The sequence below is a fragment of the Oncorhynchus kisutch genome, linkage group LG23, assembly GCF_002021735.2.
Source record: "Oncorhynchus kisutch isolate 150728-3 linkage group LG23, Okis_V2, whole genome shotgun sequence".
Lineage (NCBI taxonomy): Eukaryota > Metazoa > Chordata > Actinopteri > Salmoniformes > Salmonidae > Oncorhynchus > Oncorhynchus kisutch.
The window spans coordinates 911,037-927,230 of NC_034196.2; the positions used below are offsets into that span (position 1 = coordinate 911,037).

Sequence of the window (16,194 nt, forward strand, 5' to 3'; positions counted from 1 at the left end):
TAGCCTTCCACAAGCATCCCACAATAAGTTGGGTGAATTTTGGCCCATTCCTCCAGACAAAGCTGGTGTAACTGAGTCAGGTTTGTAGACCTCCTTGCTCGCACATGCTTTTTCAGTTCTGCCCACAAATTTTCTATGGGATTGAGGTCAGGGCTTTGTGATGGCCACTCCAATGCCTTGACTTTGTTGTCCTTAAGCCATTTTGCCACAACTTTGGAAGTATGCTTGGGGTCATTGTCCATTTGGAAGACCCCATTTGCGACCAAGCTTTATCTTCCTGACTGATGTCTTGAGATGTTGCATCAATATTATCCACATCATTTTCCTTTCTCATGCTGCCATCTATTTTGTGAAGTGCACCAGTCCCTCTTACAGCAAAGCACCCCCACAACATGATGCTGCAATCCCCGTGCTTCACGGTTGGGATGGTGTTCTTCGGCTTGCAAGCATCCCCCTTTTTTCTCCAAAGATAACGATGGTCATATATGGCGAAACATTTATATTTTTGATTCATCAGACCAGAGGACAATTCTCCAAAAAGTACAATCTTTGTCCCCATGTGCATTTGCAAACCGTAGTCTGGCTTTTTTTATGGCGGTTTTGGAGCAGTGGCTTCCTCCTTGCTGAGCGGCCTTTCAGGTTATGTCGACTCGTTTTACTGTGGATATAGATACTTTTGTACCTGTTTCCTCCAGCATCTTCACAAGGCCCGCTGCTGTTGTTCTGGGATTGACTTGCAGTTTTCGCACCAAAGTACATTCATCTCTAGGAGACAGAACATGTCTCCTTCCTGAGCGGGTGACGGCTGCTTCGTCCCATGGTGTTTATACTTCTATACTATTGTTTCTACAGATGAACGTGGTACCTTCAGGCGTTTGGAAATTGCTCCCAAGGATGAACCAGAGGTCTTGGTTGATTTCTTTTGATTTTCCCCTTGATGTCAAGCAAAGAGGCACTGAGTTTGAAGGTAGGCCTTGAAATACAGCTACAGGTACACCTCCAATTGACTCAAATGATGTCAATTAGCCTATCATAAGCTTCTAAATCCATGACATCATTTTCTGGAATTTTCTAAGCTGTTTAAAGACACAGTCAACTTTGTGTGTAAACTTCTGACCCACTTCAAAAGTGAAATAATGTCTGTAAACAATTGTTGGGAAAATTAGTGGTGTCGTGCACAAAGTAGATGTCCTAACTGACTTGCCAAAACTATAGTTTGTTAACAAGAAATTTGTGGAGTGGTTGAAAAACTCCAACTCCAACCTAAGTGTATGTAAACTTTCGACTTCAACTGTATGAACACCTCTAAAACGCCTTGCTCACTCTTTTAGGTGAGGAGTATCAGCCGAAGGTAGTGACCAGGGCCCAGTTTCCCAAAAACATCTAAATAGTGCTTACGATTAACTTAGCCATAAAATGGTTTTGGGAAACTGGGCCCTGATCGCTTATCTGACTGACATTCAATACAGAGTATGCTGTCAAGCATGGTCTTGAAGTGTGTCCTAAAATTACCAGCACTCGACAGTATATCAAGTCTAATTGGTGTGATATACGCATTAATAATTATTATAGGCAGAAGGTCTGAGACAATATATACTGACTGGTTGCCACTGATATCCTTTATGGCACAGAGACAGAGGTGCTTTAAAAAAAATCAAGTCAAGCACCAAAGCACACAAAAAAAGCCTTCAGCATTATCAAAGTCTAAAATATTAAATGATCATCTAATTTTCTATTGCACTTGAAGATTATTTCTTTACATAAAATCTACATGTATAAAAGTGACAGAATACGCGTGTACATATATGTACAGTATGTTTAATATTGTTCCCCATTACTTTAATGAATCTCTTGGACAGACTGTTGTTCCTTGGTATTTATTAAGTACACACTGTATGATAACTCACTATAATTCCAAAAGAAGGGGAATTGGCAGTATCGACTTAGTCTGGATGTCCCTTAACTTAATTGTTCATGAGAGACTGTTTGGCAAAGCCTTTTCTCCAAGAAGATATCCACAGCTTGTTTTTAGTTTAAATCATTCCTGAAGAGCAAAAAATAACAAATTGTCTTCTTTAGGAGCTATTAGTGTGAGAACTCCCCCATTCCTCCTTTGCTCTTCTCCTCATTCTCCCCCAGCACCAAAATATCTTCCCTTTATTTCTGCAGTCTGATGAGAGGGGTGATAAGGGGGTGTTGAGGGAGGGGTGCAGAGGTCCTTCTTGGACAGTGCATGAGGGAGGGAGTGGACTGTTCCATTCACCCCAACTGCATGGAGGTTCAGAAGTGAGGTTCCCTGCACACACAGCACCACACAGACCTACACACCCTTACAGGAAACACACAGGGCCAACCTCCAGGTGGTAGTGTGATCCGAGAGTGGTCTTGGGTAAGTTATAGATGTTAACCACAGGGAGCAGGTTAGGATCCTGGGTGTGGAACACAAAATGGGTGTGGTGCCAGCGTCCATCCTTCATCTGTAATAGAGAAACAAGGAAGTCAAAGTAAAAGAGTTTCAGATTTTATGATTGATATGTCATTATTCTATTACTGTTCATAGTGCAGAAAATGGAAGTTGAGAGACTGGAGTAAGAAGAAGTAGCCCCTTTCTGATAGCCTCACAGATACAGACCAGGTAATGGTCAAATACACTCCCCTCCATATGCATTTGGACTGTGAAGTTAAAACATGTGGCACTATACTCCAGTATTTTTTATTTGAATTCAAATGTTTTATATTAGGCGACAGTACAGATTGTCACCTTTTATTTGAGAGTATTTTCATACATATCTGTAAGCACATTATGCATCTAGTCCTCACATGTGAAGAATTCACAAGAATTTGGACAAATTCAATTAACCCAGGATTCCTGAAATGTGACACCTGTGTTATGTTGACTGTAGTGATAGAGGAAGAATTTACTGACTTACTGTATGCACTTGTGAAAAGTGTAAACAACTAGTTTCCTAAAAAGACCAGATCATTGAACACCTAGAGAGAGGAAAAGGATCCTAAAAGAACATCACGCTCTGGCTAAGAAGACTTCAAGATTGCATGCTGTTTTTGATGTGACCATTTTAAATGACCGAGAGGGTAATACAGGGTACTCTATGAGATTGGAATCCTCTGCAGTTGCTTCTGAGGATTATACCTTGGACCACTTTCCTGTATTAACACATCCCACCGATGAGAACCAGAGGACTACTGCGTCTTGCTCTACACCATCAGAGTGGATTGAGTTAGAGCAAAGAGAGGAGGAACATTCCAACGTATTCTCCCTCTGCCCTTTCGTCCAGACCTGCGGCTCTAACAGTTTTACGGCCCTGGGCCCTCCGACACACTCCTCTGGACCTGGTCCTGGGTTACTGAGCCGGCCATCCCCTGGATCAGCCCCCATAGCTTCTGAGCCTTCTTCACCACGCTGTGTGGATGGACCGTTTCAGGTTGTCAGTGATGAGCACGCAGAGGAACCCTCTCCACTTTGGCCCCGTTGATGTGGATGGGGAGGGAGGGGGGGTGTGGGGGGGGTGCTCTCTCTGCTGTCTCCTGAAGTCCACAATCAGCTTGTTTTGTTGTCGTTTAGGGAATGGTTATTTTCCTGGCACCACTCCGCCAGGGCCCTCACCTCCTCCCTGTAGGCTGTCTTGTCATAGATGGTAATCAGGCCTACCCTTGTTGTGTCGTCAGCAAACTTGATGGTTGAGTTGGAGATGTGCGTCCTGGGTGAACAGGGTGTACAGGGTGTACGCTGTTGAGGATCAGCGTGGAGGAAGTGTTTTTGCCTACCTTCCCCACCTGGGGTTGGCCAGTAAGGAAGTCCAGGACCCAGTTACACAGGGCGGGATTCAGACCCAGGGGCTGGGCTTAGTGAAGAGCACTATGGCGATGAAGGCTGAGCTGTTGTCAATGAACAGTATTCTTACATAGGTATTTATCTTGTCCAGATTGGATAGGCAGTGTGCAGTGCGACAGTGATTGTATAATCCGTTTATCTGTTGGAGCAGAATGGAAATTGTAGTGGGTCTAGGGTGTCGGGTAAGGTGGAGGAGATATGATCCTTAACTAGCCTCTCAAAGCACTTCATGATGACAGAAGTGAGTGCTACGGAGTGATTGTAATTTAGTTCAGTTACCTTTGCTTTCTTGGGTACAGGAATAAGAAGGGACTTGAAGCATGAGGGGACAACAGACTGGCTAGGGAGAGATTGAATATGTCCATAAACACTCCTGCCAGCTGGTCTGCGCATGCTCTGAGGACGCGGCTAGGGATGCCATCTGGGCTGGAGAATGAGAGCTCACTGTCCTCGTGAGCGCCAGTGGCCGGCATCGGTGGTTCTGTGTTTTTGCTTGAAGCGGGCGAGAAGAAGTTTTTTTATAGCTTGTCCGGGAATGAGGCGCTGGTGTCCGCAACGTGGCTGGCTTTCCCTTTATAATCTGTGATTGTCTGGAGTCCCTGACACAGACGTCTTGTGTCTGAGCCGTTGAATTGCGACTCCACTTTGTCCCTGTACTGTCGTTTTGTCTCTTTGATTGCCCATAGCTGGTCTGTTTGTACACCTTGCCGTGGTTAATTGCAGTGGTTCGTGCATGCTGCCATCTATCCACAGTTTGTGGTTTGGTTAAGTTCTAATCGTCACAGTGGGAACAACATCCTCAATGCACTTCCTGATGAACTCTGTCACAGAGTCAGTGTATACATCAATACTTTATTGTCCAGGGACTGAACTTTAATGAATAATATACTCGGAGGAGGTGGATGATATGCACACCTCCTGAGTCTGATTAGCAGCCCAGACCTTATTCCTGTTCTCTGTCGACGGTGCAGCGCCAGGATAAATGGAATTGCCTCTGGGAGTGCATACAAAGGATCCAATTCAGGAAAGTCGAATTTCTGATCGAAATTGTGACGATATCAAAAGTTATTTTCAGCTGTAGGTAATAATGCCGGAAATAATGTAAATGTAAAATACAGCAAAGTTGGAAATATGGCGACATAACTAGCCAACTTTGCCTCATCTGAGAATAATGTTAGCTAGCTATTAACTTAGTAACAGTAGCTAGCTTGCTTTTGGTGGAAGAATTCAACATTTTGTGTGCTGAACTGGTTAGCAGCATCACTTTGATTTCATATGGCTGGCTGGACAAATCATCCTATGCTTTCATGACATTGTCAAACTTCAGAAATACTGCTCATTGGTTCACAAAACACCATGTAAAATGGTATGATTAAGACTTCCTCATCAAATCTCTACATTATTTACAGATGTATTGTTTTAACTTTGATTAATTCGGTCTGTTTCAGACAGCAGAAGATGGAGTCCTAAAGATGGCGCTGCAATGCTTTGTTATGTCACTTGATTATAAATCTATACATTTTTTTGCTGGAATGGAATGTTCGTATACTGTATATTTATTTTCTCACCATGTTTTTTTAAATTTAATACAATTTTTACTAGCTATCTTAAGATGAATGCACTGACTGCAAGTTTCTCTAGATAAGAGCACCTGCTAAATGACTAAAATGTCAATGTTTTACATGCAGATCTCATATTATTAATATTATATATTACTATATTGATTAATTTCTTAATGTTTATTTATTTTAATATTGATGTCAAAGTATCATTCCTACAGTTATTTACTAAAAATGTAGTTACTTGTAGATGTGACTGTAAAACCTAGCATCACTACTTATTTATAGTGTTTTGCAAAAAAAAGAATTGTCCCTTTGAAAGGAAGCGAGTGATAGATTTCAAGCAATCATTGAACAACCCCTCTTTTAATAATTTTTTTAACAATAAAAGCTAATTGACCATATCTGAAAATGGATATAGTGTATATAGCGTTTTGGAAAGAAACTTTTCATATGGAGGGGAGTATATTTCCATAACCCTAATGCTTAGAATCAGGGGTAGGGTAGTGTAAATCGATCCTAGATCTGTGGTGAGAGACAACTTCTACCTCAAGCTCAGAGAGTGCACTCCACTGAGAGAAAATGGCAGCCGTACCCAACAGGAGTCCTCGATGACGTGAGGCTCCATCTCTCCTCCTGCCTCAATGATCTCCCCACTCCACGCCCTGAAATGCACAGACCCCTTTGAAGGAGGCTGGTCCTCAGAGGTCCTCCAGATAGGTACGTTCAGGCAGTGGATGGTCACATGTTGCACCGCCTTTGAGCTCAAGAGATGCAGGAAGTTCATCTGGACACGCCCAACACTAATCTCCAGCTGCATTGTCAATAAAGAGGATGAAAGTTGTTGATAACAAATATAATATATAAATATACAGTCGGAAGTTTATATACACCTTTACCAAATACATTTCAACTCTGTTTTTCACAATTCCTGATATTTAATCCTAGTAAATGTGAAATGGCAGAATAATAGTAGAGAGAATGATTTCTTTCAGCTTTTATTTCTTTCATCACATTCCCAGTGGGTCAGAGGTTTACATACACTCAATTAGTATTTGGTAGCATTGCCTTTAAATTGTTTAACTTCAGTCAAAGTTTCGGGTAGCCTTCCACAAGCTTCCCACAATAAATTGGGTGAATTTTGTCCCATTCCCCTAACAGAGCTGGTGTAACTGAGTCAGGTTTGTAAGGCTTCCTTGCTCGCACACACTTTTTCAGTTTTGCCCACACATTTTCTATTTCTATTTTCTATGCGGTCAGGGATTTGTGATGGCCACTCCAATACCTTGACTTTGACATCCTTAAGCCATTTTGCCACAACTTTGGAAGTATGCTTGGGGTCAGTGTCCAGTTGGAAGACCCATTTGCGACCAAGCTTTAACTTCGTGACTGATGTCTTGAGATGTTGCTTCAATATTTCCACATTATTTTACTTCCTCATGATGCCATCTATTTTGTGAAGTGCACCAGTCCCTCCTGCAGCAAAGCACCCCACAACATGATACTGACACCCCCGTGCTTCACGGTTGGGATGGTGTTCTTCGGCTTGCAAGTCTCCCCCTTTTTCCTCCAAACAAAACAATGGTCATTGTGGCCAAACAGTTCCATTTTTGTTTCCACAGACCAGAGGATATTTCTCCAAAAAGTACGATCTTTGTCCCCATGTGCAGTTGCAAACCGTAGTCTGGCTTCATGGTGGTTTTGGAGCAGTGGCTTCTTCCTCCAGCATCGTCACAAGGTCCGTTGCTGTTGTTCTGGGATTGATTTGTATGCTCATCTCTAGGAGACAGAACACGTCTCCTTCCTGAGCGGTATGAAGGCTGTGTGGTCCCATGGTGTTTATACTTGTGTACGATTGTTTGTACAGATGCATGTGGTACCTTCATGCATTTGGAAATTGCTCCCAAGGATGAACCAGACAATTTTTTTTCTAAGGTCTTGGCTGATTTCTTTTGATTTTCCCATGATGTCAAGCAAAGAGGCACTAAGTTTGAAGGTAGGCCTTGAAATACATACACAGGTACACCTCCAATTGACTGAAATATCAATTAGCCTATCAGAAGCTTCTAAAGCCATGACATAATTTCTGGAATTTTCCAAGCTGTTTAAAGGCACAGTCAACTTCATGTATGTAAACTTCTGACCGACTGGAATTGTGATAGTGAATTAAATAATCTGTCTGTAAACAATTGTTGGAAAAATTACTTGTGTCATGCACAAAGTAGATGTACTAACCGACTTGCCAAAACTATAGTTTGTTAACATGAAATTTGTGGAGTGGTTGAAAAACGAGTTTTAATGACTCCAACCTAAGTGTATGTAAATGTCTGGCAAATGGCATATGAAGTTGAAGTCAGACACTTTTATCCAAAGCGACTTACATTTTACGCAAGGGTGTTTCTTATCATTATAATGTACCCTACCGTTCAAAAGTTTGGGGTCACTTAGAAATGTCCTTGTTTTTGAAAGAAAAGCATTTTCTTTGTCTATTAAAATATCAAATTGATAAGAAATACATTGTAGACATGGTTAATGTTGTAAATGACTATTGTAGCTGGCAACGGAAGATTTTTAATGGAATATCTACATAGGCGTACAGAGGCCCATTTTCAGCAACCATCACTCCTTTGTTCCAATGGCATGTTGTGTTAGCTAATCCAAGGTTATCGTTTTAAAAGGCTAATTGATAATTAGAAAACCCTTTTGCAATTATGTTATCACAGGTGAAAACTGTTCTGATTAATGAAGCGATAAAACTGTCCTTCTTTAGACTAGTTGAGTATCTGGAGCATCAGCATTTGTGGGTTCGATTACAGGCTCAAAATGGCCAGAAACAAAGAACTTTCTTCTGAAACGCATCAGTCTATTCTTGTTCTGAGAAATTAAGGCTATATCATGTGAGAAATTGCTAAGAAACTGAAGATCTCGTACAATGCTGTGTACTCCTCCCTTCACAGAACAGTGCAAACTGCCTCTAACCAGAATAGAAAGAGGAATAGGAGGCCCCGGTGCACAACTGAGCAAGAGGACAAGTACATTAGAGTGTCTAGTTTGAGAAACAGACGCTACACAAACCCTCAACTGGCAGCTTCATTAAATATTACCCGCAAAACACCCGTCTCAACGCCAACAGTGAAGAGACGACTCTGGGATGCTGGCCTTCTAGGCCGAGTTGCAAAGAAAAATCCATATCTCAGATTGGCCAAGAAAAAGGAAAGATTAAGATGGGCAAAAGAACACAGACACTGGACAGAGGAACTCTGCCTTGAAGGCCAGCATCCCGGAGTCGCCTCTTACCTCTTAACTAACACAACGTGCCATTGGAACACAGGATGGCGCCGACAGAGATGATGGCCTCGCTTCAGGTCCTTAGTAAACTATGCAGTTATTTGTTTTTGATGTATTATTTATTGACTTATGTAAGAATGCTGTTCATTGACTACAGCTCAACATTTAATACCATAGTACCCTGGGTCTCGACCCCGCCTTGTACAACTGGGTCCTGGACTTGGCGGGCCGCCCCCAGGTGGTGAAGGTAGGAGACAACATCTCCACCCTACTGATCCTCAACACTGGGGCCCCACAAGGTTGCGTTCTCAGCCCCCTCCTGTACTCCCTGTTCACCCATGACTGTGTGGCTATGCACACTTCCAACTCAATCATCAAGTTTGCAGACGACACTACAGTGGTAGGCTTGATTACCAATAGCGACGAGACGGCCTACAGGGAGGAGGTGAGGGCCCTCGGAGTGTGGTGTCAGGAAAATAACCTCTCCCTCAACATCAACAAAACAAAGGAGCTAATTGTGGACTTCAGGAAACAGCAGAGGGAGCACCCCCTCCCCCCCATCCACACCGAAGCGACAACAGTGGAGAGGGTGGAAAGTTTTACGTTCCTCGGCATACACATCAAACTAAAATGGTCCACCCACACAGACTGCGTGGTGAAGAAGGCGCAACAGCGCCTCTTCAACCTCAGGAGGCTGAAGAAATTTGGCTTGTCACCTAAAACACTCAAAATCTTTTAGAACTTGCCCCACACCCCCCATATAAACAAGTGACTAAACTACAGTCTATAAGCTCACATTCACATTCACGGGGAGCAGCAATTGGTAACTATAGTGTTTCAATATGAAAAACAGCACTTGCACTATCAATCTTTTCTGTGAAAGCAGTCCATCTCTTGTGACCAACTTTCAGGAGACGTATAAAAAAGTCTTAATGAATTCACAAAGAAAGTGAAAAGCTGGTTTAAAAACATCAAGAACGCTACCATGTGTGATTATTTTGTAATACCTTTTGTTTATTTATTTTGTCATGTTTTCTTTTTCACTTATTTTAAAGCACAAATTTGGTGATTCATTATTCAAATTAGCACAAGCTAAAGCATAATGGTATAATGCATATGTTGATACTTCAATGTTTTATTTGTACCTGTCCATAACAAATAAAGCATTATTATTATTAAATAAGTGAGATAATAATGCTGATAATGCTTATCAGTGAAGAAATATTGCATTATTATTATTAAATAGGTGAGATAATAATGCTGCTAATGCTTATCAGTGAAGAAATATTGCAATTGCACTGGCTAAGTTAGTTGAGCAAGCAACATGGTAAAACATTTGTCCCACTAACCAGGTTTCCATCCAACCTTTTTATGCGACTAAATGTCATGTCGGATAAAAAAATGTAATGGCCTGATGGAAACAATTTGCCGGTAAACTAACCCTTTTTGTTTACAAGGAGCTACTTCATAAACTTCTGTCGTATCTAACTTTGATGTTGAAGTAAAGACACCCGAGTTGCCTAACCCGTTCAGAGGATTGGTTAACTTGAGGTTTCTAGGGTCTCCATCGAGCTAGGTAAATCTGTTTTTAGTTTTAATGCTGGAACAAAATTCAAAATACATTTCATCTTGATGTTCTGCTGCTGTTGAGGCAATTTCAAGTATTGATTGGGGACTTATTTGTGGAGGAAAGTAACTTTTTCTGGCTGATTTCTGATGTTTTATTTGTGCTTCCCATGACTGTATTTTAGTATTTTAATGTTTGGGTATAATGTGTATATTTATGTTGTGTGTATATACAGGACATGTTTGTAAAAGACACCTAGGTCTCAATCAATTTTCCCTGTAAAAAAACAATGTTGACAAAACAAAATACACTAGATGGGATATTTTTGTGCCTGTAAAGTTAATGATGCTTGAATTATCAGTGGAATCGCTTTTATGCGCAAATATGGATATAATAAACATCTTCTCGAAGTAAACTTGTAGTCCCACGATAACATGTTGTGTGGTCTTGCCACTACGACTAGTCGGGAAGGCAGTTTATTAGGCCACAGATTAAATAAAATATGAACTTCACAGGGTGGTGAAAGTGCAAGGTGTTGAGCTTGATGCTCCTTTCCAATTAATATTAAGGGTCTTATTTTGGTGGCATGATCATCGATGCTTGGCTGCCATTTGACAAATAATTTAGCTCTTTTGTCCATAATAATCTAATCATGTAGGCTGGCTAGAGTGCACGTGCAAATATGAGAGTGGGCACACCTGCTATACATTACCAGTCAAAAGTTTGGACACAGCTACTCATTCAAGGGGTTCTCTTTACTTTATTCTACATTGAAGAATAATAGTGAAGACAAACATTATGAAATAACACATGGAATCATGTTGTCCCAAATTGTAAAACAAATCAAAATATATTTTATATTTGAGATTCTTCAAAGTAGCCTTGATGACAGCTTTGCACACTCTTTGGCATTCTCTCAGCCAGCTTCATGAGGTAGTCACCTGGAATGCATTTCAATTAACCGGTGTGCCTTGTTAAAAGTTAATTTGTGGAATTTCTTTCCTATATAATGCATTTGAGCCAAACAGTTGTGTTGTACGGATGGTTTACAGAAGATAGCCCTATTTGGTAAAAGACCAAGTCCATATTATGGCAAGAACAGCTCAAAAAAGCAAAGAGAAATGACAGTCCATCATTACTTCAAGACATGAAGGTCAGTCAATCTTGAAAATCTCAAGATTCGCAAAAAACATCTAGCGCTATGGTGAAACTAGCTCTCATGAGGACCGCCACAGGAAAGGAAGACCCAGAGTTACCTCTGGGTGTGATGTGTGGGAGTGCTTTTCTGGTGACACTGTCTGATCTATTTAGAATTCAAGGCACACTTAACCAGCATGGCTACCACAGTATTCTGCAGCGTTATGCCATCCCATCTGGTTTGCACTTAGTGGGACTATCATTTGTTTTTCGACAGGACAACGACCCAACACACCTCTAGGCTGTGTAAGGGCTATTTGACCAAGAAGAAGATGCCGCATCAGATTACCTATATTTTGATTTGTTTAATACTTTTTTGGTTACGACATGATTCCATATGTGTTTTTTCATAGTTTAAGTCTTCAATATTATTTTACAATGTAGAAAACAGTAAAAATAAAGAAAACCCTTTGAATGAGTAGGTGTCCAAACATTTGACTGGTACTGTATGACTCAACATATATTTTTTATTAAAACCATCAGTAGAGTTGAAAATGCGACAGAAACCCATTTAGCTAAGCACAAACTTTTTTTTAAATCTGCAACATTTGATGGAAACATATCTTTGTTGGGAAAATGTGCATATTTCTTTCATGCAGATTTTAGAATATTCCCTTTCCCATCTGGACAATAGGAATACCTACAGTTGAAGTCAGAAGTTTACATACATACACTTAGGTTAGAGTCATTAAAACTAATTTTGCAATCCCTCCACACATTTCTTGTTAACAAACTATAGTTTTGGCAAGTCAGTTAGGACATCTACTTTGTGCATGACACAAGTAATTTTTCCAACAATTGTTCACAGACAGATTATTTCACTGTATCACAATTTCAGTGGGTCAGAAGTTTACATACACTAAGTTGGCCGTGCCTTTAAACAGCTTGGAAAATTCCAGAAAATTATGTCTTGGCTTTAGAAGCTTCTGATAGGCTAATTGATATTTCAGTCAATTGGAGGTGTACCTGTGGATGTATTTCAAGGCCTTAACTTCAAACTCAGTGCCTCTTTGCTTGACATCATGAGAAAATCTAAATAAATCAGCCAAGACCTCAGAAAAAAAATTGTAGACCTCCACAAGTCTGGTTCATCCATGGGAGCAATTTCCAAATTCCTGAAAGTGCCAAGTTCATCTGTAAAAACAATAGTACGCAAGTATAAACACCATGGGACCACGCAGCCGTCATACCGCTCAGGAAGGAGACGCGTTCTGTCTCCTATAGATCAACGTACTTTGGTGCGAAAAGTGCAAATCAATCCCAGAACAACAGGCAAAGGACCCTGTGAAGTTGCTGGAGGAAACTGGTACAAACGCTTCTATATCCACAGCTAAACGAGTCCTATATCGACATAACCTGAAAGGCCACTCAGCAAGGAAGAAGCCACTGCTCCAAAACCACCATAAAAAAGCCAGACTATGGTTTGCAACTGCACATGGGGACAAGGATTGTATTTTGGGGAGAAATATCCCCTGGTCTGATTAAACAAAAATAGAAATGTTTGACCATAATGACCATCGTTATGTTTGGAGGAAAAAGGGGGATGCTTGCAAGCCGAAGAACACCATCCCAACCGTGAAGCGCGGGGGTGGCAGCATCATATTGTGGGGGTGCTTTGCTGCAGGAGGGACTGGTGCACATCAAAATAGATGACATCATGAAGCTGGAAAATGTGTGGCTATTTAGAAGCAACATCTCAAGACATCAGTTAAAGGTTGGGTCTTCCAAATGGACAATGACCTCAAGCATACTTCCAAAGTTGTGGCAAAATTGTGGCAAAATGACAACAAAGTCAAGGTATTGGAGTGGCCATCACAAAGCCCTGACCTCAATCCCATATAGAATTTGTGGGCAAAACTGAAAAAGCGTGTGCGAGCAAGGAGGCCTACAAACCTGACTCAGTTACACCAGCTCTGTCTGGAGGAATGGGCCAAAATTCACCCAACTTATTTTGGGTAGCTTGCGGAAGTCTTCCCGAAACGTTTGACCCAAGTTAAACAATGTAAATGCAATGCTACCAAATCCTAATTGAGTGAATGTAAACTTCTGACCCACTGGGAATGTGATGAAAGAAATAAAACCTGAAATAAATCACTCTATTATTCTGACATTTCACATTATTTAAATAAAGTGGTTATCCTAAATGACCTAAGATAGGGAATTTTTACTGAAATTAAATGTCAGGAATTGTGAAAAACTGAATTTAAATGTAGTTGGCTAAGGTGTATGTAAACTTCCGTTCCGACTGTACGTGACAATGCTGTTCGTTGATCAGCGTATATAACACTATCGTGTACTCAAAGCTCATCACTAAGCTAAGGACACTGGGACTTAACACCTCCCTCTGCAACTGGATGTTGGACTTTGAGGCTTCCCCCAGGTGATAACGGTAGGCAACAACACATCAGCCATGCTTATCCTCCACATGGGGGCCCCTCAGCAGGGGTGTGTGATTAGTCCCCTTCTGTACTCCCTGTTCACCCACGACTGCGTGGCCAAACATGACTCCAACAGCATCATCAAGTTTGCTGATGACACAACAGTGGCCTGATCACCAACAACGATGAGACAGCCGAATGGGAGGAGGTCAGAGACCTGGCAGTGTTGGTGCCAGGACAACAACCTCTCCCTCAACGTGAGAAAGACAAAGGAGCTTATCGTGGACTACAGGAAAAGGAGGGCCGAGCATGCCCACATTCACATCGACACCTGTCGTGGAGCGGGTCGAGAGCTTCAAGTTCCTTGGTGTCCACATCTGTAACACACGATCATGGTCCAAACACACCAAGACAGTCATGACGAGAGCACGACAACGCCTATTCCCCCTCAGGAGACTGAAGATTTGGCATGGGTCCTCAGATCCTCAAACATTTCTACAGCTGCACCATCAAGAGCATCCTGACTGGTTGCATCACCGCTTGGTATGGCAACTGCTCGGCATCTGACCGCATTTCATGGTAAGGTTGTAATCGGGGCATTTGACAAATAACATTTGATTTGAAACTCTTTTGCCAATTGAATGGAAACCTAGCTACTATTCATGAAATACTGTGGTATCATATATTCAGTGTGACTGGTTGTAGTATGACTGGTGATGTATGACCGGTGATGTCTGCAGTACCTTGGACACCGTTACAGGTTTTAGGCAGGTCTGCCCTCCACCTGTGAAGTTACAGGTGACCTCTATTGTATCTGAGGAGTAGCCCAGGTTTGGGTCAATCCAATAAGTGCCTAGGGAGAGAAAATAGTCAGTTACTAAACACACTCTTTCCCATTATTATTCTCCCTCTTGTGTGCACATACAGTACATGCATGCATACACACACATCTGTCCTCTCACCATCGCTCATTTTCTGTTCACAGCTGTGGAGGTCCCTGCAAATGCGGGCGGGGTTATCGCTGGTGCCCAGTGGATTTTTCAGGCTCTGGATCAGGTTACTAAGGTAGTGGAGGGTCTTAATGATCTCTGTAACATGGTCTAGCATAGGCAGGTCCATAACTAGCCAAATCTGCACAGAGATAGATGGAGAAATTCATTTGTAGCAGTCTACAGTAAATCAAAAAACATGAATGGATGACTATACATGAGAATAAATGGATATGTTCACAGCTTATTGAGGGTGGTACTGACCTCAGTCCTAAGTGGGATGTTTATAGAGTCAAACACCTGAAGGGAACCGTCCTGTTTCTGAATAAGAAAACATAATGTAACATTACACTTTCATAGGACGTACTGTATAGGAACACAATGTGTTTGGTACTGTAGTGATGGCCATAGTCAATAGTCACATAGTTGATGATGGCCATAGTCACAGTAGCTAATGTTTTGGTGAAAGGTCTAGTGTACTTAGTGTATTGAAGAGACAATAACTTACAAATGACAGAGGGACACCAGGAGGACCCTAGAGAAAATGGAACAACCAGTCAGGAGAAATAACGCTACAGATCACCTCCATCACAGTTCAATTGCAGGAACTATCAAGAAATGTGCCCTTATAAAGGACTAATCTTGCAATGTAGTCCTTGATGAGGCCCATCTGAATTCTTCGGTTGGAAGTTTCCTTTTTTTTATAAACAGCCTTCGTGTGTGATCATTTTTATCACTCACAATAGGGGTTTGCGATGCTACTTTCCAACATGCTAAGAGCAGGGAGTTTTGAGAATGCTCTGTGAACTAAGCTGTTTTTATGAAATACTGGAGCCCTTCAAAATTGAATTTGAGAGCAAATTAGGGTAACACGTTACATAACCATGTCAAAATATTGTTAGACTCCAGGTGAGAGTAATTGGATGCGTGGTGGGACCAGAAAAAAAGATGAAGAATCGTTCCCGGTGCGCCTGCCTTGAACGCCTCAAATAGCCGACCAATCAGCCTGTCACCAACCCTTAGTAAAATTAGGAAAAAATGGTGTTTGACCAGATACCATGCTATTTTACAGTAAACACATTGACAACAGACTTTCAGCACATTTATAGGGAAGGACATTACACAAGTGACTGATGATTGGCTGAGAGAAATTGATGATAAAAAGATTGTAGGGGCTGTTTTGTTAGACTTCACTGCGGCTTTTGACATTATCCATAGTCATCATAGTCTGTTGCTGGAAAAACACATGTGCTATGGCTTTATACCCCCTGCTATATTGTGGATAAAGAGTTACCTGTCAAACAAAACACAGAGGGTGTTCTTTAATGGAAGCCTCTCCAACAAAGTCCAGGTAGAATCAGGA

At 41.5% G+C, this 16,194-nt stretch overlaps 1 protein-coding gene across 2 annotated transcripts in view; it reads right to left on the minus strand.

The window, feature by feature from the left end:
* Positions 1–1,223: 1,223 nt before the first annotated feature.
* col27a1a (collagen, type XXVII, alpha 1a) overlaps positions 1,224–16,194 on the minus strand; it is a 230,409-nt gene continuing 215,438 nt past the window's right edge. For both annotated transcript variants that reach the window (XM_031803202.1, XM_031803203.1), the window contains exons 56-61: positions 15,340–15,366; positions 15,096–15,152; positions 14,805–14,973; positions 14,586–14,695; positions 6,008–6,226; positions 1,224–2,477 (exon numbers count right to left, since the gene is read on the minus strand). In XM_031803202.1, coding sequence (XP_031659062.1) covers positions 2,331–2,477; positions 6,008–6,226; positions 14,586–14,695; positions 14,805–14,973; positions 15,096–15,152; positions 15,340–15,366 — 729 coding nt within the window. In that variant the 3' untranslated portion in view covers positions 1,224–2,330. The remainder of the gene's footprint in view (positions 2,478–6,007; positions 6,227–14,585; positions 14,696–14,804; positions 14,974–15,095; positions 15,153–15,339; positions 15,367–16,194) is intronic.